This window comes from Calypte anna, chromosome 1 (genome assembly GCF_003957555.1).
Source record: "Calypte anna isolate BGI_N300 chromosome 1, bCalAnn1_v1.p, whole genome shotgun sequence".
Taxonomy (NCBI): domain Eukaryota; kingdom Metazoa; phylum Chordata; class Aves; order Apodiformes; family Trochilidae; genus Calypte; species Calypte anna.
Window position 1 is genome coordinate 98,724,923 of NC_044244.1, and position 24,858 is coordinate 98,749,780.

The 24,858-nt window shown below is 36.2% G+C and overlaps 1 protein-coding gene across 1 annotated transcript in view; it reads right to left on the reverse strand.

The window, feature by feature from the left end:
* The window catches only part of ROBO2 (roundabout guidance receptor 2), an 888,578-nt gene that overhangs the window by 383,701 nt on the left and 480,019 nt on the right, over positions 1-24,858 (reverse strand). The window contains exon 2 of the mRNA XM_030448588.1: positions 23,821-24,147. Coding sequence (XP_030304448.1) covers positions 23,821-24,147 — 327 coding nt within the window. The remainder of the gene's footprint in view (positions 1-23,820; positions 24,148-24,858) is intronic.

Consider the following 24,858-nt stretch of genomic DNA (forward strand, 5'->3'; position numbering starts at 1 on the left):
TGTACCATACACATAGATACACATATTCATACAAACACACATATACACTTCACATTTTTCCTGTTTGGTATTTCCTACTACTTTAATACACCTACTAGTCAATACTAAGAGGAAATAATCAGTGTTGCAACTTGCCAAAGAACTCTCCCCTACTCTACATAAACACAAAATTCAAAAATCCATTCATTGATCAGATTTAAAGTTCACCCTCTGTTTTCAGATGTTCTGGTAAATCAGTATTTACTCCTATATCATTAAACAAAGAGTTTCTTAAATGAATACCAGCAAGTAAAGCATGCTATTCTATCATCTTAGAGCTGTAAGAACCATTTCACTCTCAATATAAAAGCAGTTCTACCAAAATAGTCCCCTTTGACAGCTGTAACTTCTAGAACTATTTTGATTATAACTTTGAATATAACATAAATTGACATATTACTGGAAAAGCTCTGTTTTAATCAGAAAGGCTAAGATGAGCACTTGCCAATAAGCCTGAACTTGGACAATTTTATTGCTTAGAGCATCAAAGCATTCAAGTCCACTGAGGCTAGGAGCAGAAACAGCTTTGCAATACACATTACCACTTGTTACAATTTATTCCTCGTAAGAACTGTATCCTGTCACCAATTAATACTGCTTCTGACAAAGAGGTCAAAGAAATCAAATAAAAATTTGAATTAATTCTCACTTGTAGAATTATATGAATTGTTTAACTAAAAGAATACATATCTTAAGGAAAACATGAAAACAAATGCCCATTTTTTAGGTATTAAATGTAGGAACATGTACCAAACAGCAGCTCTTTGAAGCATCCATGAAACTATTACTGTGTTCCAATAAAGTTAAGCTTCTCCAGTTAGAACTATACTGATACATGTGAATAAAAACACTGCTGCTTTTTCTGTTTTTGAAGGCTATGTCCATATAGGTAGCATATTTTCATAAAGTTTGCTCATAAAATCAGAAAGAATTTACTCCTTAATAGAATTTTGGTTATTAACTGAATTAAGAGTATTTTTCCTAACAGGAGGTATTAAAAACAAAATAAATGGGAAAATTCACCTAATATTGAAAAGAGTATTTCAATAAAATGTCTCCTAAATCAATCTGCAAAATTGAATTACAAATCAAAACTTAGATAAAGAAAGACCTGTCAGTCATTTTAACACTTGCTTTGGGCCAGCCCATCTGAGGCAGCTGCAAGCCTACATTTAGCAGTCGTATATTTTCTTTTAAATCAGCTTCCAAACGCATCTCAGAGAATGGGCTATGACAAAGGTTTAAAGCTTCATTCCCCTCTGCAGTTACAAGTCATCACAATGCTGACTCTAATCAGGTTACTCTGCATCTGTCTGTCACAAATAACCTAGTAACAACTAAATGCATTGCCATAAATCTTTCAATTAGAATTTATAACTTTATTAGCACAATATTTTTGAACTGATTGCATTACTTTGAAGAGCAGCTTTCATTTATTTTGTCATTTGGGGGTCAAATGTGTAGAATGGCTGGAAGCTGCACACACAGTGGGAAGACTTACTGCAGCTTCACAGTGGTCTTCAGAAGAATTTCTGCAGAAATTACAGCTAAATTTTTACAGGAATACTTTGTATGCCGGGATTGAAGGATAGTATGCCACTTGGCTAAATGTGACTAAGTTTTTTCATGACACACGAGTCATACCGGTACTTCTATGGCCCTGATAAGGCTTCATCGAAGTTATTCACCAAGTTTTTTAAGGGTTTTATGCTTTTTTTTTTTTTTTTTAGAGTTTCTGAGATCCATGCAAAGGTTCAAATCTCTACACAGGCAATGACTTTCAAGTTATATTCAGTGCTTTAATAAAAGTGGCTTCATACATCTTTATCTTCATCATTAAATAAGGAAAAAAATTGAACGCCATTAGTTTAATAAAAAATTAATGCTTGTTTCATTATTAGGTAAGAAATTTCAGCATTTTCTTTGCTGAAATATATAGATTTCAAACACCAAATATTATGGTTAAGAAAAATAACCTAAGTACCAGATTTAGATTAATATTTGTTATTAAAAATTAAATATGTTGCTATACAAACACAAATGCATCCATGTTAAATACACAGGCACACATACACTTAAACTCTCAGAATCGAGCTACAGTTCAATTTGCATTTTTATTTTAAGGTACTGACTTTTACAAATGTTAGATATCAATGGATAAAATGTGAAATTTGTGGGGGAAAAAAAAAGTTAAAGCTATAAATCAACAAAAACAGCTACTTAAAGAAAGATGAAAAGCATTACCCTACCTGATGACTGAACAAGATTAGAAGTCAAAATAGGAACTTTCTTAAGTTGAAGGCTCAGAAATATCATCAAATCATAGAATAGTTTGGGTTGGAATGGGACCTTTAGAGATCATCTAGTCAAACCCTAGGCATTCTTTTGTGTTTTGCTTATTATTAAAAGGGAGTTTGCTAAGTTCTGCTAGACTGTTTAGATGCATTAGATTCTCTGATGTGATCTATGAAGAACTTACCAGAGCTCACTGGCTCCACATGCATAAGTGCAAATGCAGATAAAAATACCAGGTAATTCACTACTGTTTGTATTGACAGGTAGGTGAAAGGTGCATGTATAGGGAGACCATGGTCTAAACAAAGTACTTCAGCTCATATTTAAAATGATACAGAAACCCCCCCCCCCGAAATCTATTATCAGTTTAGAACCTATTTCTTTCTAACAAACAGAGGAAGTCTTGCTCAAAAAGAAAAAGAAACCTATAATAAGTAAATTGTTATAGAAAAATCTTGTTTATTATTGCTTGTATTATTTCTTTGTATAATTCTGTTATGATACAGTCTCATCAAGTGGTGACCATCTACTTATTTCCTGGAGGACCTTTGGTCTTCTAGAAACTGCTGCAAAGCCTCTGTCAAATGAATGATAATTTAGTGAACTGTCTTCTGGCCCAGACTGCTAGTCTGAGAATTTGACAGAAAAAGTCATAGCAGTGACAGAATTAGTAAGATGTCCAAATTTCACTGTTCCACTTCAGTCTTTGCTTGACACATTAAATTACCATAACATCAAGTCAGACTCCTTCCATTCCCTGGACAAGCCAGAAGTCATGTGAGAGTCACAGAAGGATGAAAAATGTTGGTTTCAGAGAACCAAGCTCTACATTTGCCATGGCATAATTGGCCAGTTCTGCTTAAGTCACCATCTGGCCCTGTCTTTAGTCTGTACCTGCAAAATTTTTCCAATGTTGCTTTTTGTACTAAAGATAAACAGTAAAAACTTTAAAGAGGAAAAAAATACCTCCCCACTTAATTGAAGACTTCAGCAATACACAATTAAGTACAGGCAAAATCTTGAACAAGCAAGGTATGAAAAAATAACTAAGAACCATCCATCTGGGGCACTGACTCAGACTGTCATCCATCAGAAAATGATGGATGTGGTCATGTAATTACACATCACTATCATAAGGAGATTTATATATCTATAAAAAACACACCCCAAACATAACTAAACAGTTCACTTTACATTGTACACAGGCAAATAAGCCTCTGACACACCCAGATTAAGAACAGACCTACACTTACAACACAAACAGAGCTGTTCTGCTTTTGTTTCTGCAAAAATGTACTATTCTAATGGTGGCTTGCAAATTCATATTTTACACCCAAGCATACTTAAGCACCCCAGTAAACAAGTCGGAACTTGGTATTTCTATAAGCAACATGGATCCAGCATAATCTCTGACAGGAGCCATGAATGCCTCTCAAACAAGCATGCCAGCCAGAAGACAGAAACACCCTGAAATAGAAAAACAAAAGCATGAACCACCCTGCTTCCATGCACTTCTGTGTTTTATTTAACTGAACCTTCACACAGAAGTAAATTTGTTTCAGGCTAGTTCCGTTCAAAGATGCTAGGGAAAGAAGTGTCAGTTGTTAGAAATTACACAGTATGAGTTTCCAAACATACATGCCGTAAGGAGCCAAAATAACTTCTCCTAGTTTATCTTCACACACCTGCCTCTTACTGAAATGAAGTCTACAGAAAACTCTCAAAAAATGAAAACAGCTTAAAATAAATTAATAGTATCTTATTCCCTTAAAAAAAAAGTATAGCAGCATACACTTGAACCATGATAAATCTCTAAAGAAAACAGGAAAAAAAATACAACCTCAAAGAGACTCAAAAGACTCAAATTTCTCCTGTTCAAAAGTGTCTCCATAGGAGTTTATAAAGAAATACAGTGGGTAAATTTCTTAAAAACTAGTAAATTACAAACTGCTTATAATTTAAGTTTAGCAGTTAGGTTATGATTGTCTTGCCAATTCCCCTTTAGATTCAATTATATGAATACAACCCTGTCATTTCTGAATACACAATTTCCCATGGCTCCTGGCTGGCAAACACCACAAAAGTGTCCACATTTGCCTATATTGCACATATACAATGCAAGCAACGCAGGCTTATCCCAGCCTGAGGACCAGTAAGGTAGAGAAGAGTTAAGAAAAAAGAAATTCAGGTCACCCATACAATTTCATGTCATTTCTGTTGTGCTCTAAGAATGAGAAATCACAAAAATTATTTAATATATTTCACTGTTTGTAATGTTAGTAAAACATAGTATGACGAACAAAGCCTTGGGTTAGAGTATGATATGAAAAAACTGTCACACTTCTGGAAATAATTTGAGAAGGCTTTGTTTTTGTATCTCTGAATCAAACAGCCTAAGCAGTGCATTAATTTTTAGGAAGCTTTCTTATTTTTCTTCTCAGTATTCAGTTGAGAAAATATATAAATATACATAGCTATTAGAGCAATAAGCATCATCTACATCAATAAGTGTTAAAAATAGTTCTTTTTCATAACAACAGTTTTCATTCTTAGACCCACCAAGGGCCACCTTAAAACTTGGTCAAAAAAACCTAAAAATAAACAAAACTATAAAGATTAAAAGGCTATTTCTTAATACAAAGATAGCATGTTCAGTTTTAAGATAATAAGACTAAAGTTGCGTACTTCATTTCCTTCCTGATTAAATTCCTCTTTTATTTAAAGCTAGGAGCTTTTATGATTTATGACTATATGTTTTAAAAAACTTATTTTTAACTCAAGACCATGGAGCTGCAAAAGCAAGAAGTACTTAAAAGTACCTAAAACCTCATTAGATTGATCTGTATTGTACTTAACCAGTGAAATGGAAAACTAAGAATATTAATATGGCAGCTTTGACATCACAACAATTGATGCAAATTCTAGGGTCTAACTTGATAATTCCTGCATGCTTCCCCCAGTGAAAGAGCAGAACTATTGTCATATTATAAGTGTACGTGTAGTTAAACCTTACCTCTTTTTTATAACTCAGAATTGTGACAAAGAATTGGAATTCATTTTCTAAAATAATACATCTAATGTGTCAATAAAAAGAAACGAGAGGTCAAAATCAAACCTCATTAATTCTTGTAAGTCAGAGATCTCAAAGGGATATTATCAATGCTAAAGCAAGTCAAATGTCAAACTTAGGTTAAAAGTCATTTAAAGTAGTATGCATTTTCTTCCACACATTGGGATAATCCCCTGCAGCTTAATACCTTCTTATCATTTTATCTTTCTCAGTGTATTCAAAAGACTTTTGAAAAGAAAAACCAAGTGGGTAGCCAAAAAAGCATTGCAGACATATAAGAAAATAAGGAGCCATGATAGTCTCTCAAGACTCTCTAGGCAAAAAAACCCAACTTGTGTATGAAGTTGTGCACACAGGTAAACACTGATCAGACCCAAGCGATAAACAGTTTCCTTGTATCGATATGAGCAGAGAGTCTCCCAGGTACTTAACATACTAGAATTATTTTAGCATTTCACATTAGCAGTACACTTTTCCTCACAAAGTCCTTTGAGACAAAGAAGTATTGGCTAATACTTTGTAAAACAGGAGTGGCAATTCCTAGAAGTCTAGTAGCAGAAGAACGAATTGAAACATAGCACTTTCTTGGCATTCTAATCAAAACCTGGAAGGAATATTAACTAAAAGGAGAAAATCAAAACCTAGAATAGCAAACACCTCACACAAAGGACATTACAGACAACTTAAAAGAAAAACTGTTTCTGCAATCTATTTCTGCAAAAATTAAAGTCAGCATTATTTTCATGGTAATGGCATTTTTAATCCATTAAAGAACAAAAAAGCTTTAACAAGATCCATTAATCAGTTAACTGATACAAGCAATGACTGGAAAGTTAGACCCAAACTTTTATTTTAGCACTAGTAATAAAACTACAGTTTAATCCCCTGGGGCGGAGGGAAAAAAAAAAAAAAAAAAAAAAAAAAAAAAAAAAAAAAAAAAAAAAAAAAAAAGATGAAAATCAGTCATTTTACCTCCTCTCAAAGCATCTTTCCCCTTTGGCTGCACATGACATTAAGGGTTTCAAATGTCACCGTGGTAAATTATTTGGAATTAAAATATGTCTCAATGGAACTGCTATATTAAATGGATCCTAAAGTTGTTTATGATTTTAAAAAAAGGATAGGAATTAAAGAAATAGACTCTTAAGCCTCCCAGAAGCAAAACTCACCAGATTAAGAACTGTAAAAATTAAAGCTTGTGACTCCTTTAACCTTACACTTGTCAATTAGCCCAATGCAGAAGTAAAACAGTTTTGCTTCTATAAAGACATTTTTAACAGCTAGTATCATGCCAACATAAAAGCTTTATTGCACTTTATATGATGATGGTAACATTTCTCTAAAAACTCCGTAGAAACTCTCTTTTATTTTTTTATGAAGCCTAGTGAGTTGTAGATTAAAAGCTGTATTTGCTCAAAGCAAAAACAATGAAATCTTATTCTAGCTATACTTTCTGGACCACTTTGCAAGACAAAGAATAATGGCAATAAACAAACTTGGAATGTCTTCACTTAAGTTAAATGTCACTTCACTACTATGTATATAATTATGCTGAATTGTATCTTGCGAGTTCAACATCCCAAAAGAATATCAGATAAATTTGCTTCACAAGTCGCTCACAACATGGGAAACACAGGAATGCCATGTAAAAAAAAAAAAAAACAAAAACCCACAACCAAAACACCATATTTGATACTTTTTTCTTGCTAATTTTCACAATTTTCCTCAATATACACAATTTTTCCTCAATATACATTTGGAACTGGACTTTTCCTTGACTTGCTTTGGAAGCAATCACGTCCATTATTCCCTTCATAATTCTGTTATAATACATGATACTTATCTGATATTTGGGCTAAGTAGCTAGTGCCATTTCTATCATTGATAAAGAATGGTTTTATTTCCTTTATTAAAGTTTTCATGAAAATTGGATTCAAATAATTTGCATGTTTTCACCTGCTTTTAATCTGCTGGAAGATCTGTGAAATTACAGACCTTAGGACAGCACCAACAGCTCTACAATCTAAAAAATAAGTGGACTTTAGGTACGATACCAATTTTTCAGCTGTTTAAATACCATTTCTCTGCAAGTAATATGGAATGTTCAATATACCATTTTGAAGTATTTCCCCAAAGAAAATACAGTATTTGAGATGGCAGCAGTAGGACGGCACACGGATATTGCACCTTTTTCTGCAGCTGCTAAATACCTACTTTGTCACATGGTTCCACTTCAGAAGCTGTAACTTTAACTGGACTTGATGTCAAGTTCTACTACACAAGACTGCTGCAAATCACAAGACACTCTGAAAAAATCCAGCTCTCCTCCTTTTGTTACCAAGACTATAAGACATGCCTTAAGGAAAATATAACTACTCACACCCTATAAAGTGACATTTAAGTACTGCCTAATGGTCAAGATATGTACATTATTAGGAAAAGCTAGTAAACTCATAGTTACAGGACAGTAACATTAAGATAAATAAATGCAACTACATTGCAAATGTCTCTCTAGTGAACTATGACATATAATGAGCAAGAATATAGCAGAAGTTGTATAACTGCTGCCTTCCAACACAGCTCCACACATCAAGTTATTTCAATAATAGGGGAGGGTGTCTCCCTGCCACATAAGGCCTTTAATCTCATTTTATATTTTCAGTGCTTACTCAAAATAAGGACATGCCACAAGGAGGAAATTACAACTTTAGTTGCTTTTCTCTCTGAAATGAAAAAATAAAAATAACTGTTAGATGCTTCAATAAAGCCAGAAAAAAATCTTACTTTTAAGCCTTAAACGCTTAAGAACTGAAGTAATTTTATTAGCAAATCTTTGTCCTCTCTTTTTCATTCCATTCTTTCTCTCTTCCTCTTCACTATCCCTAAAGTACACACCTACCTACACAACAGGTAGTATAGTGAGAAGAAAAATCAGCTCCCTTTGTGAAGTGCATAAGTTCAAATAGAAACACAAGATTTACTCCCAGGCTAAAGTGCAGGAGTATGCTTGACTAAACATTCTCATTTCAGAAAAATTTTTCTGTGGAAGAATAACAGGATAAAAGGACTGTTGGACATCTGGCATTTCAATATGTATGCAATCTCAAACTAGCTTTATGTTTAACACCCTGTTGGTGTTAAAGGATTTGTAGGAATATGGTGGGAAGATGCTATGGGGATAGATAATGCTGCAAGAAACCATGGAGATACAAGTAGAAAAAATAGTGACTGATATTTTAAAGTTCAGAATACAGAAGGCACAAGTGCTCCCTGATTCTCTGTGAAGTCTGATATATCTGAGCTATATCTGTTCAGTGACCAAGTACACAAACCAGCAGAATAACACTCCTACAAGATGAAAAATGGAAACCCGATTAGTTCAATAAAATAAACAAAACTACAAGAATTACAACAACAGAAACAGTTAAGAGATGGTTCTCATATACTAGAGGAATATTTTGAGGAATAATTTCCCCCTCAAGACAGCCACTGTTAATTTGCTAACCATGATGATGCTCAGGACTAAAACAGTCACTGGATCTCTTGGACATTCTTCTGTTTTATCACAAATATCAGTGTAAGAGGTCTCTGTTTTTTGTAACATAGAAGTACAGTAGTGTGCTACTTCCAATTGGGCTTACAGCACTTTCAGGATTGGGTTCTAAACAGATGCCTTTTCCAGTATGAATTTGCTAGATTTAGACTTCGAAAATCATTACATATTTTCTGCCTCATAAGTGTCCAGTTATTCTAAAGCAAAATCTCCCCCAGTTCTGATTGATTTCTTGAAACACTATGAAAAGACAGATCAGTGAATTACAGCTTTGTAACTTACTAAGCTTGCAACTGACCCTAGCACTCTTCAGTAGTTGGTACTAATGGGTGTTTTGGGTGTTTCTTTCATGAAAAAAGATTATGCCCTTCTAATTTCTGTGACACTTGTCCAATTAATCCTGAGCACAACATTCCCAGTACCTGGATCCATGATCACACAGGTAGCTGAGCATGTTATTGCTCAGGCAAACTTGTTATGAATTTTCAGATTATGAACTGTGCTAAGGCCAGATGTCAAAGGTGATGAAACTGATAATCCATCAGTAATCTTCTACTGACCATAACAACTCTGACCCATTGAACTAAATGAATGCATTTAATCACCAACTACTGAACTGATCAGAAAGTGCCACAAGGTATAGAGACTGTCTTGACAAAAAGAAGACAGACACAGTAAACCACTGTCACAATCAGAAAAGTCTATCTTACCTCAGAATTTTACCCATGTATCTAGATTCAAACTGAAATCATGTTATAACAAAAAATTTTGTTTAACAGAAAAAAACCTCTTCCTGTAAGACTTTGCTTTGGAGAATAATCTTGACAATACACCTCAGTTTTTTCTTGTAAATAGATTAGGTTAAAACCCCCCACCCTCCAATCACTTCTGGTGAATCAGAGCCCAAATAACACGAAACAAGCAAAGCATGCTCCATTCAAAGCAGGTTTTTCAGCACCTTGCTGGGAGAAGTATTCTGCCTCTGGTCTGACTGCTGCCAGCTTCATGACTAAGAAGAATAGCAGGCCACTCTTTCACTCTTCACAGAAGTCTTAAGCAAACTTCTGGCATGCAAAAAAGCCTGACTGAATAGAAAGTACTACTTTCCCCAGGTGTTTCTATGGCAAAATAACAAGCCTCCTCCCAGCACGGGGTTATTAATGTCTCATTTTCCTGATGTTCTGTGTTGGCAGCCCTGAAAGCAAGCTTTGAACTTGTTTATTCACACTTGTTTAATCCTGTCTCCACACAGCACATCACGGCCTGTGGGGCTAGGAAGATGGATGAGTGAAACCAGGGCCACAAGAGGGACAGGGTCATGGTGTCGCTGGATCTCATTAACTCCATCACTCACTGTACCAAGTACTTCAGAGGTCACCTCAACTGCAGAGTCTGAGATAGGCAATGGAAAAATGGCTGGCACAAGCGTATACATATTTCCTCCAGATAATGCTACACATGGGAACAATGCAGATCCACTGTCCCTTGAGTTCCTGGGGTTGCTTTTAGTCTAGTTGATTAGAAAAAAAAAAATTGTAACAAATACCTGATAGGTATCACAGCAGAAGCATGAAGGTCGAAGAGAGGACCACCAGAAATGAGAAATTACTAGCATTTCTTCTGTAACTATTTTCTTACATACTGTAATAGGGGAAAGGAAGTACAAAATGCCATAGAGTGGCTCTGGTACACAGTGAAAGTGAATAAAAACAGATGCATTTTGTACTGCAGTTGTATTGTGCACACTGTATCATAAAGAAGCTTCTTTGAAACACAGAAAGTAGCAGAGGACATTAAATTGCCCACAGTCCATTACTTAGAAATTTTAACATACATCAATGTTAGAGATGACTTTTAAAAAGATTTATGTTTAAAGCGTATGTCTTTCACACATATATAAGCATATATTTATATATAAAAACTATATGAGAAATATGTGATAGTTAAATAGCTACATATGGTTCCAGTCCTAAACAATATTGGCAATACTCATATCAGAGTTCATATTCTCATAACTTTAGCAAATAAGTAAGTTATCAATAAATAAATTGCAAACTATATCCTGATTGTTTAGTATAACATTGCTCTGTATGTTACTGTTAGTAGCTTGATGACCAGCTCACACAAAACTGTTCCTTTCTCACAGCTCTTAACTTCTACTTCTTACATCCATTTCTTTTACTGAACTCTCCTGGTTTGAAAGGACCAGGACAAAAATTGCCTACAGTCATACTAACCTGAGACTTTTCGGGACACCCAGCAGCTGCCAGGAAGAAAACAAGTCCCTACCATGTGACCAATTAGATAAGAAAATACAGCTTTAAAAAAATCCAGGACTCTGTCCCAAACTCCCCATTTCCCAACAATTGCAAAAGCATAGGCCTCAGTAGAGGTAAAGTCCATTTATCTTAAGTGCTCCCAGGGAGTGGGGTGTTTTACACATATTTCAGTAAGATTGACAAAATCAAAGTTTCCATAAGAACTAAGTTCTATTACAAGGCCAAAATGTATAGGAATTAACACATTCAAAATCAGATGATCAGATGCTGCTCAACTGGGAATATTTTCTGAACAAAAACAAAGAAAGTAATCTGTTGTTTGGTTTGGTTTTTTTATATATATAGTATGTAGAGGGAGGCAAATAAAATCAAGAATAACCCTCCTATTCTAAAGATGTTATACTACCAAAAGATTTGGCTTTTGTTCATGGTTCTGCAATGAACACAATACATGACCTTGAGCAGATGGCTCTGTATCTCGAAAGAAAACATGATTGATGTTCAGTATTTCCACCACTGACTTTTAGGCATGCATCTATAGGAATGCCCAATTTGAATCAGGCTTGAATCAGGTAATTAAGTTGCTTCTACAGTAGAATAAAAACTGTATATATGTCAATTGAATTAATAGGGTCTCTAATGTATGTATCCTGAGCCCCTAGTGCGGCTCTACTTACATTTCCCAGGCAAGTGTCCACATTGCAGGCTATTTATCTCCCCCTCCAACAATCCAGAGCATACATAATTTAATTGCCTCAAGAACCAGAGGAAGATATTATTTCTATCTAGTAAGCCTAAATTTGAAAAAATAAATAAAAATGAAAGGTAGAGTTAGAAGCAGAAAAGATGGGGCACAAAATCAAATGCTATCCAAAAATTAAATGTTTCTGCTATTTGCTTTTTAGTAACCAAGATGCCTGACTAGAAGAAAAAGCCACTCTGATAAACCTTGAAAAAGTTCATTTAACTTTCCGGTTCGCTTCAATAACATCTATTTTATGCCCAAACTGTGCTCTCACTTAAATTTAGAACTATTCCAAATATCCTATACTTTCAGAGAAAAAAAAGAAGTGCAGAGAAAGAAAAGAAACTCCTATCTGGATGTAGACATCTGTTTTGTAAAGGCAATCTTGAAGGAAATGTAGGAAATATCCCATATAAGATGTTTTATACATCTACTACATGTTTTATACTGGGTGTGCTATTTTCTGATTCATAGAATCATAGAATCATAGAATCATAGAATCATAGAATCATAGAATCATAGAATCATAGAATCATAGAATTAGCCGGGTTGGCAGGGACCTCAGAGATCATCTAGTCCAACCCTTGACCCACCGGAGCAGTTGCTAGACCATGGCACTGAGTGCCACATCCAGTCTTTTTTTAAATGTCTCCAGGGACGGAGAATCTACCACCTCACCGGGCAGTCCATTCCATAGCCTGATCACCTGCTCCGTGAAGAAATTCTTTCTAATATCTAACCTAAACCTCCCCTGGCACAACTTAAGACTGTGTCCTCTTGTCTTGTTGATGTGGGAAGTCACTTAAAGTGTTTAAACTCATGTGTTCTCCTATTCAGTGTCTTTGCTTGTCATCATCCAAGACAGACTATTGGACTAGACTGACCAACTGGTGTGACCCAGAAGGGTATTACGCCACTGCCTCCAAGGTAAAAGAGGAAAAGTCCCTGAAAACTGAGATTACAGTCCTAGTTTTCAAAACCAAAATCCAAAAATATATCATTCTCAAAACTACTGTGTGACCATATTGGAACTAAAATGCCTCTCCATACTAACAGCTAATCTGCATATTCCAAAGGCTATATATGCATGTAAAACTTGAATAGTTTGCATCTATCATGGAAAGAAATGGAAAGCTGTTCTGAGGACACTAAGTAATTTCATTTCTTTCACTATCACTAATTTCTTTCTTCCACATAAAATAAAAAATAAGAAACTTGATGTACTTACCTCATCTATGCTATTCTGGCCAAAACCCAGGAATTCTTCCATTTTAAGGATACCTAAAGTTCCATTTAATATCTGTCTCTGCTAAAATACCAAATGAACACCCTATTATTTGTCATCTTTAGGGATATATAATAGTATGAGTCATCAAGTGCACTGCATATAGAACTGAATAATTAATTTCAAATGTCAAATTAATTCAAATTAATTTCAAATAATTATTTTCAAATTTGAAATTCAAATTTCAAATTAATTTCAAATCTCAAAAGTCAGAGAGTTGAAATTATTTTGTTCTTTTTCCAAACCTACATTCTTCTAAATTATATTTGTATGTGTGTGCACTTACAGAGCAGATGGAAAACGTTTTGTATTCATTATGATCCAAAAATTAATTCAAAATATTAACCAATGTAAATTTTTTCTCAAGATTACTACACTGTTCACCTTACCTACCTAAACTGGGGATATTTTTCTTAAGATTCTTACATATGGATTGGTGTTTTGAGATCCTAACAGAAGCAAAGTGAAAGTCAGTGAAACTATTTCTTTTCCACAAGCAGTGTTCATGAGGCTCAACCTTGCTGGTTTGGCATTCTCTTCACAGACTGGAACTTTTTTTCTTTTCCATTTATTTCATTAAATGATTTTTCATAAGGGGTGGGGCAAGGGGCAGGTTCCATTCCAATTAGTAGAAGCCAAGTCCTTCAACAAGATGCAGGTGGATTAAGAAATTGCCAATTTCAAATGCCAAAGCCATCTTCTACTTTGGCATACAAGATCAGGCAACAAGCTCAGCAGGACTCAATGGGAGGATCTCATTAAACAGGAAGAACTGGATGATATTGAAGACTAATGTAAAAGAAGCTAGATTAGGTGCCATAATAGAAAGTGCAAGGTCAGTGCTTTCAAGCTGATCACAGGGAAGTTTACTGTTAAGTAGAAACTCACCTTTTACAAATTATAGTGGAAGAGAAAAATCTGCATCAGATTCCTATTGAATGACTATGAGCTTCCAAATGCTTAAAGAAGTTCAACATCATCACAGGGGTGATGGATAGAGAACCGGGAAGGTAGTTGTTAACACTAGTTTGCAATGGATCACATGCAAGTCTTGAAATATTATATGCAGTCTACCCACCCATGTCTCAGAAAATGGATGCAGAATAGGTGAAAAATGACTACTAGGACCAAGCAAATATTTTCCAAGAACAGACATGAGCTTTACTTGTTTAACTTAGCAAGAGCACAGATCGGAAGCGACATCACTGTGGTCTATAAATTAAAAGGAAGGAAAACAACTAAACTAAAGGAAAATAATTCACAAGAACAAGCACAAATTAAGCATGTTTATGGTTACATTGGAAACATTAAAACTCCTTTTCTCACCACTGGAAGACTTCAGTTCCAAGACATGCTTCCAACAGAAACAATGAATGCTCTCCCTTTCATCCCTAAACTCACTCCAATCAAACTGCTTTTCGAAGTGCAGCTTGAAACATTTCTGAATGGAATTAATACATACAGCTCTGTAGAATTCAGGGGACACAGTGATCCAGGGCTCCAAGGTCTTAACATCTCTACATCACTTTGTACAGTAGAAGACAGATTATAAAATTACTAAACTCAGTTGGTGGCTATTCACAAGCAGTGTTCCCCAGGGCTTAGTTTTGAGGCCAGTCTTATTATCTTCATTGATCATCTGAATGGGAGGAACAAGAACACCCTCAGAAAGTTTGCAGATGACACTAAGTTTGCTCTGCTCTGAGGGCAGAAATTCTCTAAAGTGGGACCTGGACAGGCTGGATTGATGGGCTGAGGCCAAGTCTACGAAGTTTAACAATTCCAAGTGAGAGGTCCTGTACTTGGGTCACAAGAACCCCATGCAACACTACAGGTGTGGGGAAGAGTGGCTGGAAAGCTGACCATCAGAAAAGAACCTGAGGGTGCTTGCTGGCAGCTGGCTAAATGTGAGCCAGCAGTGTGCCTAGGTGGACATGAAGGCCAAGAGCATCCTGGGCTGCATCAGAAACAGTGTGGCCAGCAGGACTAGGGAAGTGACTGTGCCCCTGTAGTCCACACTGGTGAAGCTGCACCTTGAGTAGTGTGTTCAGTTTTGGGCCCCACAAGCTGCCCAGGGAAGTGGTGGAGTCACCAGCCCTGGAGGAGACAGAGGTCTTAAAAAAAACCAACCAAACAAAAACATGTAGCGATGGTACTTCAGAACTGTCATGTTGGTGTTGGGTTGATGGTTGGACTTGGTGATCTTGGAGGTCTTTTCCAACCTTAATGATTCTACGATTCTATTACAGCAGAAAGTGACTGTGTAAATTTCCTTTCTCTGGTATGATAAACCAATTTTCAAAGTATCAGTATACCTTCACATACCTGCCACTTTGAGCAAAAGATATTTCCAAATATTAGAAACTTATTCAAAGTGTAAAAATCTATGGAAGCGTTTGAAGTGGAGGTATCACCAAAGCCTGGATTAAATTTTAGTCCTCTAAGAACTGGAACAGTAGTAAGAATATATCTTAGAAAAGACAGAAAAGAATGAAGGATAGGGTTTTATCACAATAAAAAACCTATATTTATACAAATATATACATAAATATACATGTATACATAAAATATCCACCAGTCTTATCCTAATCATTATTGTTAATTACCATAGGAATGAATTTTGCTATAATTGATACTATGCAACATTTGCAAAGGAATGGTCTGAAGTATCACTTCAAATGAGTACTTTTTTAAGCGAGACATCACAGAATAGTACCACGTCTGAATCATATGCCAACAATAGCTAAAATTCTATTAACATTCAAATGGTGCTTACAGTCTTCTGAGAAAAGGAAACAGTTGTAAAAATGCTATCTTGTTCTCCTTTATTTCCCAGATGAACTAAAAATCAGAGAAACGTCAAAAAAAACCAAAAAAAAAAAAAACCCAAAAAAAAAACCAAACCCAATGATGTGCACAGTAACAGATCAGCCAATAGCTGATCTCTTTCAAGGTTTATGTAAAATCATCAGTAGTTTCTTAGCTTTAAACATTTTATCAGGTAGAACATTCCAAGATACAGAAACAGCAGGATTTGATTTAAAATAAAATCAAAGGCAAGAAGAAGAAGGAAGCTGATAAAAATCAAATGAGGCAATGTGCAAAAATTATTAGAAGCAGAATCAGATTAAGCACACGGCAAATAGCTTCTAAAATGTAATATTGAAAGTTCTCTTTTAGGTGGGGAAAAAAGGGTAGATCCTGTGGAGAAGAATTCAAGCAATAAATTAGAGATTGTACAGAAAGCTTGTCTAGCCACTTCTAGATGTTGGAAACTATTTTTACTACAGGAATTCTGGGTATGATACTGGACTGTAAGACTGGAGGTCTGTAGCTAGTGGTGTTCCCTAGGGGTCAGTGCTCGCTAGGTCCAGGCTTGTTCAACAAATTCATCAATGACCTAGATGAAGGGATAGAGCATACTCTCAGCAATATTTCTGATGCTATAAAACTGGGAGGAGTGGCTGATACACCAGAAGGTGCTGCCATTCAGTGAGACCTGGGCAGGGAGGAACCTGGTAAGGTTCAACAAAGGCAAGTATAAGGTCCTACACCTGGGGAGGAATAACTCCATGCACAGGTTCAGGGTTGACTTGCTGGAAAGAAGCTCTGAAGAAAAGGACCTGGGAGTCCTGGTGGTAACCATGAGCCAGGAATGTGATCTCGTGGCCAAGATGACAAATGGCATTGTTTGCATCAAGATGAGTGTGGCAAGCAGGTCAAGGGAGGTTATCATCCCTATCTGCTCTGTCCTAGTGAGGCCACATCTGGAATAATGTGTCCAGTTCTGGGCCTGCCAGTACAAGGCAGACAAGAAACTACTGGAAAGAGTCCAGTGTAAGGCTATAGAGACAATTTCCTTCTCTTAGAAGGAAAGGCTGAGAGACCTGCATCTATTTAGTCTGAAGAGGAGAATACTGAGAGGGGATCTTATCAATGCTTGTAAATATCTAAAGAGCAGGCATCAAGACAATGGTGCCAGACTCTCTTCAGTGGTATCCAGCAACAAGAGGGCACAAACACAAACTGAAAGTACAGGAAATTCCATCTGAAAAACTACTTTGACAGTGACAGAGTACTTGAACAGGCTGCCCAGAGAAGCTGTGGAGGAGATCTCCTTTGCTGAAGATACTAAAAACCCACCTGGACACAATCCTCTGCTGTCTGCTCTAAGTTAACCTCCTTTACAGGTGGGTTGGACCAGAATGATCTCCAGAGGTCCATTCCAACACCTACTATTCTGTGTTCTATGACTACAGAGTGCAAGAGAGCACAATACGAAGACATTCTAATCAGGAATTCCGAAGGAACTAATTCTTATAGTAGAATGAACCTGCAATTGTTATGGAAACTTTTCACTGGGCTGGTGCACCTTCCTGGAACATACAATCAGCTGAGCTTAAGTGCTCACAGTAAAAAACACTGTTCTGATACCCAAGCCTGATTGTATTGTGTGAACTTGAAAGTCTTTGTTTAGAGCTCACTGTGCTGTGAAAACCTACTAAAAAAAAAAAATCTATTGCAAGAGGACCACAGTATGAGAAGAGCAAAAAACAAGCAAATGGAGAACAAAGTCTGGATAAACCTACAAGTACAACAGCTTCTTATTACGACTGAAATAACATTAAATATCTTTGGATCTAACATCAGTGTGATAGCTCTTAAATGTGAGCCTTGAACTAAACACTTAAGTCTGCATATCCTATGGGAGCTCAAAGGATAAGAAATGAAGACATAATGATTCAGTCACCTGTCTAAATCCTAGTGGATGATGATGGGAAGTACTGTTTTAGTCTACATTAAGGCCTCAATGCTGAAGCACAATCTTAAACAGTTTCTGAAAAATGCAATAGTGACAGGAGATACAGCTTAGTTTATCTTGATGAAGAGCACCAATGTAATAAAAATTCTAGTTCACTCTGGCTACTGGTACAAAAATCACACCCTATCAAATATCTAAGTTTCTTATCCCTGGTTAATTCAGAAGCAGTAGAAAAAAAAACTTAGCTAAAAGGTAAACAAATAAAATATATAATCAGAACCACTTTTTTTTGATCAAAAGAAAACTTTGTGCTGAGGCATCAGTCAGGTCTTGATTTATATGATATGGCTTCACTCATTATTATTTATAAACCTCTTTAATGTCTAATAGTCACTGTAGGAAATTATGTCCTATACATTAATGCTGTATTATTGAAGTTTCTAGCAATAGTATTCCTCATTACTTCATTCTAATTGAGAGAAATTGCTTATTTAAAGCTTCAGAAGTACAGAGGTTTGAAATGTTCTATCTTATGAAATCTGCCTTTTCTCTGATTATCTAATCAGATATACATTTATTTTCTTCTATGAGTGGATTTTTTTTTCATTAATTTTGCTGCGATAATAGCTATGGTTTGTTATATTTCTTAGAAGAACATAGAGTAAGAAAAAGCATGATGCTTTTCAGGATCCTGATACGACTCATCCACAGGACCACTGTCTCCAGCACTTCAATTTTTACAATAATTCTTCATGACAGTGAAAGACTGCCAGTTCAGACAGAAAGTTCTGTAAGCTCTACTGAGAAGAATGAGGGTGAGAAGGGTATAAGTAAATTAATATGATGTACTCTCCGCATGTTAAAGTAACCCTAAAGAAAATCAGACTTTGAAATTACCAGTAACAGAATTAAAAACATTTATGTTTAAGACACATGTTGAACAAAAACTAGAAAGATATCCACCCATTTTATCCTGTTTTACAGGTGGTCTTTACGCTGAATATTTCAAATGAAATTATAACTCCAGTATTATTAATACTGTGCATGGGCATTATGCTACAGAGATTATTGTGTGGCATTTGTTTATACCTCTCAGACTTCATTCACTCAATATTAAAACATGAAATTACTGTCTTTCATGTTGAAGAGCTGCCTTATGCTTGCTTTGGAATACACCTGTGACTCTTCACACTAAACTCAGTGTACAAGCATAATCTCTTGTTACAGATAAAAACATAATTCATTTTTGGTCCCCACATAAACAGGACCATTATGTTTGGAGAGTGTTCCAAAGCCTGCTATTCAAGCAATCTGGGACGTATAAATAATGCAAGACCTCTTCCTTCTCCAAATGACAGTTCAAGCACAGACTCAGAAAGATGGAAGCCCTAATTTATACTGCCTTTACAAGACTCAATCTATTTCTGGTTCTTCAGTTGAATAACGACTCAGAGAATTCCACTGTTTTCTATTAGCACCAACCCACACATTCCTACCTTTTGCCAATTCATGCAGAAAGGAATCTTATTTGTGAATATTATTACTGTATTAAAATGGCAGCAAATCCCAGCTAATCTGAAAAGCATTGTGTTTTCTTTTAAGTAAGGCAGAAAATTGGTCTTTTTTCCCTTCCCTTGACCCCTGACCTTTGAACCACAACCTCCTTGCCACTAAAGCGTTCAACACCTCATTTAATTTCTTCTCGCTGTATTGGCACAGCGCTGGAGAAGGAAAAGGGAAAAAAATAATCTGGGGACTTCATCAATTTTTCATGAATTTTCATTTAGGCCAAAGCCCCCTCTTACAGTGGTCGATAGATCAAGCTGCTGTCACATATTTAACACCTGGGGCTACAGCTGCTATCTCTGGGGGCTGCCACTGACTGGGGCTGGATCAGAGGCAGCCTCAGTCAGCGCAAGGGCCCTGACGCTCTCTCTCGTGCTTACATCTGGCGCCCCAGCACTCGCAACTGAAATCCTAGATACAGCCTCTCTTGCAAATGTGTCTTCTGATATCCCCACTGGAAAGCTACACCATACAGCTTCAAGTGTGTCACAGTTCATACATCGTAAAATACCCTGCTCTTGTTTTTAAAAACTTCTGGCTTTCCAATGCAAAAGCAGTTTCACAAAAGATATAACTCTTTCAAGCCTACTCCCCTTTCTAAAGTCCTCCCAAGAAGACCTGACCCTTGTTGAATTTCAATAAAAACCTTCTAATTAATAAAACCAAAAGAAATAGGTTTTACTCTTTTGAATACAATTCTTTGTAGTTGTTTTATTACTAGAACATTTATTTTTCATGATGAAACCCTAGAACATACCAATACTACATAAGAATTTGCCACATGCAGTGGGAGAATAGTCTTGCTGCTAGCACTAGAATTTTTTTTTTTTTCAATAGGAGCTTCCTTAGAAGGAAGAGTAATCCCCACAATGCACACTCTGGACTAATGCAATAAAAGAAAACATATATATATATATTTATATTTATAAACTCCTATTTCTTCCTAAATGTCTCCTGGAAAAAAGACTTTCTAAATTAAAGGCCAAAATATTCTGGAAGTATATTCTCTATGTTAATAATGTTTTAATAGCTTCCCAAGTCACAGTTCTTCACCAATTCACTGGTACAGAGAAATTTTTATGACAACCCACCTCAGCACAAAAATATCTGCCTTTTGATTGTGCACACATGCTCTGAATAGGCATGGCTTTTAATGTCTGAATGCTTTGGATGGGCTGGTATCTAAATTCATCATGTTTTGGAAAGATGTTACCTGTTACTTGATCAAAAAGAGCTTAGGAACTTACTTCTGCAACTTGCAAAAAAAGCACTCAAAAAACAAAAACAAAACAAAACAAAAAAACCTCAACAGAAACCAAACCAAAAAACTCAAACGAACAAACCCCAACAAAATTACTATATTCAAGATGGGCTAAATTATACATTGTGTTTTTCTTCTGTATTTTTACAAATATGAATACATCAGAAGATTTTCAAAGCTACTGATTTTGTGGCATGTGCCCAGAGAAGGGGGGAAAAAAAAAAAAAAAGGAAATAGGAGAGTCTGAATCACAGTTAATACTGTTTAATATCTGAATTCACAAGCATGTAACAGATAACATAAAACTAATAAGTATTCCTTCATAAGTCAGAAGTTGCAAGTGCACATTATCGGTGACCAACAATCCTATAAGCAAATTCTTTCACTAAAACAGCAGACTCAAGCACTTTAAATCTCTAAAAAGCTGCACTTTCTCTCTAATGGCACAATTTGAGGCCACCTACAGTCACGTAATAATCCAAAACCCTGTTGTCAGCAAAGGACAACCATCCTTTTTCTGGTGATGAAAAGAGCTTGTTTCGGCTTAGTGTCGAAAGAGTGGTTTTCAACACCATTACAGATAGCACAAGTAAGAACTGATAGCATGTGGCTGTCCTGGCTCCTGTGGACAGGGCTGCAGTATCCAAGCAGCTCCACAGTTTTCAGCAGCAGTTGAGAACAGGTGGATGAGGAGTCACTGCTGACAAAAGGCTGTCAGCAACAACTCATTTCCCTAGTGAGCAAATGGACTGCTACTGAGCTGCCCATCCTCTTCAGTCCAGAAATGCTGACATTAGAAGAACAGTTAAAAGCCTTAAAATAACTGTTCCCTGAAAGACATTTGGAGGCTTTAGAACCAAAAAGGGTCTCAAAAGTAAGGTAAATAGAGTAGGTCTGCTATCATCCTCCAGATGAGGCCTGTGATGCACGCACATTGAGCATTGCCATTTGCTGTTAAAACCAGTGAACATAAACTCAGCAAAAATGCTAAAATTAAATAAATGAGCAATTATATAAACTTTTTTCTTTGATGAAGATCTTTCTGCAATCACAGGCACAGCATGGCTCAAAGAAAGACATAGCAGTGCTAAAGTGGAACAGAAGTGCCTGCTTTAGACTGCTGAAGTATTTCATTGGGGAATTCAGTCAGTTAAATGTCAAAGCTATGAAAACAGTAAAATAATCTGGTGTCAGGTGCACGTTGCGATTGCAAAAAATTTGGCTATAGTTTCAGATCTTGGATTTCAGGTTCTATGATCCTGCTAAAAAATACCTTTGACAATGAAACACAGTTTTCTTATTTTTCAAGTCTTCTACTCTCTCACATGTGGTTCATGCATGACCTGCTACCAGTTACAGTAGTTAAAATAATTGCTCCAGAGTCTGGGCACATTGTAAAAAAGAGTCTCTCAGCAGTCACTGAAGCAGCTACCAGTGAAAACTGACAAAATGTAGAAGACCTTTAGATTTCAAAACAATCAGTCACTTTAATTTGATGATTCCTTTTATAACTTGAACAATCTTTTGAATTTCAACAGGGCATGTCTGAATCTCAACAGGATTGCAGTAAGTGTTTATGCCTCCTACAGGTTTTCGCAACAGTTTAAGAACCCCTTGGATAAAGAAAGAAATAAACCAATACATTTTCCTAGAGTCATACTCACCCAGGTTTCAGCCTTCCTGAAATTGCTCCTTACCAATTCCTAAATACCTACCAAAATTGATAACATTCTTTGATGCCTTCACTAGCAGATACACATTTATTCATGCCTTGAATGTGAGTCAAAACTGTTTTCTGTTTGAAACAGTTCTGAATCTAGGTTATGACAAGTGGAAGGAAGTGAACAAGTCTGGTCTATTTGACCTATACCATCATCTAAATATTTTTTAAATGGCATGTTGTGCAATTTCTGAGATCAAAGTCTCAAGATCACATAAATTTAGATGTAAAAGTCTGAAGACTGCATTGGGAATAAATTTTTCTTTTCTGTGTTTTTTTTTCCCCACCCCTCCCTTGAAGAAATATACCTAATAGTGTTAAACCCATTCCTTATCAACTAAGCAACAGAAGTTTATGCTAAAGCCCTACTTCAGTCAAATGTATTTTAGTGAAACCACTGCCATATGAAGAACTGGAATGGAAAAAAGTGAAATCCAGCAACAGAAGAGCAATGATAAATCTACTAAAATACAGCTTTATGTGAAGATACACAGCTACCATTTGTTGATATTATGAATAACTTAGCAGCAAAAATTTATATGCAACATACTGTATTTTATGTATGATGAGCTTGTTTGCTTTGTGAACATAATTAAAGTCTCTGCTAACTACTGAAAGCAGATCATGCATGCCAGGTATTCTATGAAAGAGCCATGATGACTTGTCTTTTAAGATAATCAATAAAAAATAAGACTGCTCTGGATGATATGAGAAATGGCCAACAATTTCACTTGCCATTCACATAATGAATGAGACCTGTATTAGGTTTATGATAGAGGAGCATATACCGAGGTTTCCAGCAGTACAGAACATGAGTCACCAAGAAGCTGTCTGCTTCTGCTAACAGATGACTAGATAAAAAGAAACAGGCAGTGCACCTTATATTAAATGATAGGTATTTTTTCCCCATTAGTTTCAGTATAACAAACTTCAGTCATAATTTAAAAATTAGATTATTCTTCAGAGGAAGATTAGCCTTTGCCCATGTTTGTGCCAGTCATGATTATATATTGACTAGAATCTTGCTTCAGTATAAGTCATGTATTCTGTACAGTCACTGCTGCTGTATAAACACATGTAGAAATAGCATGTGTTTATAGCTCTGCCTAAGAGCTATAGCTAATGTCAAAATGCCATGCTTATCTACACTTATCTCCCAGACTGCTGGCTGTGTGCAAGTGCTGGATGATGGCATAAAAGTAACTATAAAGTTTTATCCAGTGCTAATCGCATGAAACTACTCACATGCCACTTCCAGAGATGCATTGCGACTCACAGCTTCTCCAAGATAGTTCCTTGCTACACAAACATAACTTCCTTCATCGGGTTTACTCCTGCGTCCGTGCACGATACGTAGGAAAAACAAAGATCCGCTGGGCAGCAGCATGCGGTGGGAGCGCGGATCATCTTTATCTGTTTCCACCCTCTCTCCATCTTTGTACCACTCAATAGTAGGAGTTGGTCGTCCTTCAGCTTTACAGTTCAGAGTTGTTGGCTCTCCTTTCGAGACTATCACATCTGAAGGATGCTCAACAATCCGGGGTGGAAAGTCCTCCTGGCGGAGACGGGATCCTAGAGAAAAAGAAAAGGAGGGAGGAAAGAATGATTTAAGCTTCACAAATGAGTTTTCACAAGTTACTGTTCTAACTCTACAAAAAAAATTCAAAGATAAAAACCAAAAAAACCAAAAACCTGAACACATTTGATATTGTTTGTCTGATATCAAAGACCCTCAAAGCAAAAACATTTAGCTGGACTACAGATATACACATCTAAGGCATTATCAAATCCATAGCAAATGCAGGACTTGGCTTATAGGAGTGGGCTCTTACATGAAAACCTTTTTCTTGTTCCAATAATCTTGCCATTTACATTTGACTCTAGATCCACAACTAGCATCTCCCATCCTTTCATCTGCCAGACTCAATGGAGGGACAGCCAAGAGCATTGTTTAATTTAATCCATTGTTTAACAGTTCTTTGCAGTTTGGTATGCATGCTTTGTATCCCTTTTCCACAAACAGCCCAGGTATAGAAACAGTACGGAAAAAAAAAAAAAAAAAAATCCAAACCAAACATGCACCTGCAACTGAAGCCTGCAAAGTACTCCCTCCTTCATAAATTTCAGTACAATAGTTTGCAACCTTAAGTGTCTGAAGTTACTCATGAGATCTATTTTTATTTGGCTCTCTCAAATGTCAGCTGCACTTTGAAAATTTTTGCATGCATATACACACACATACAAATAGGCAGACAATCATCGAATCATAGCATTTTCCGCATT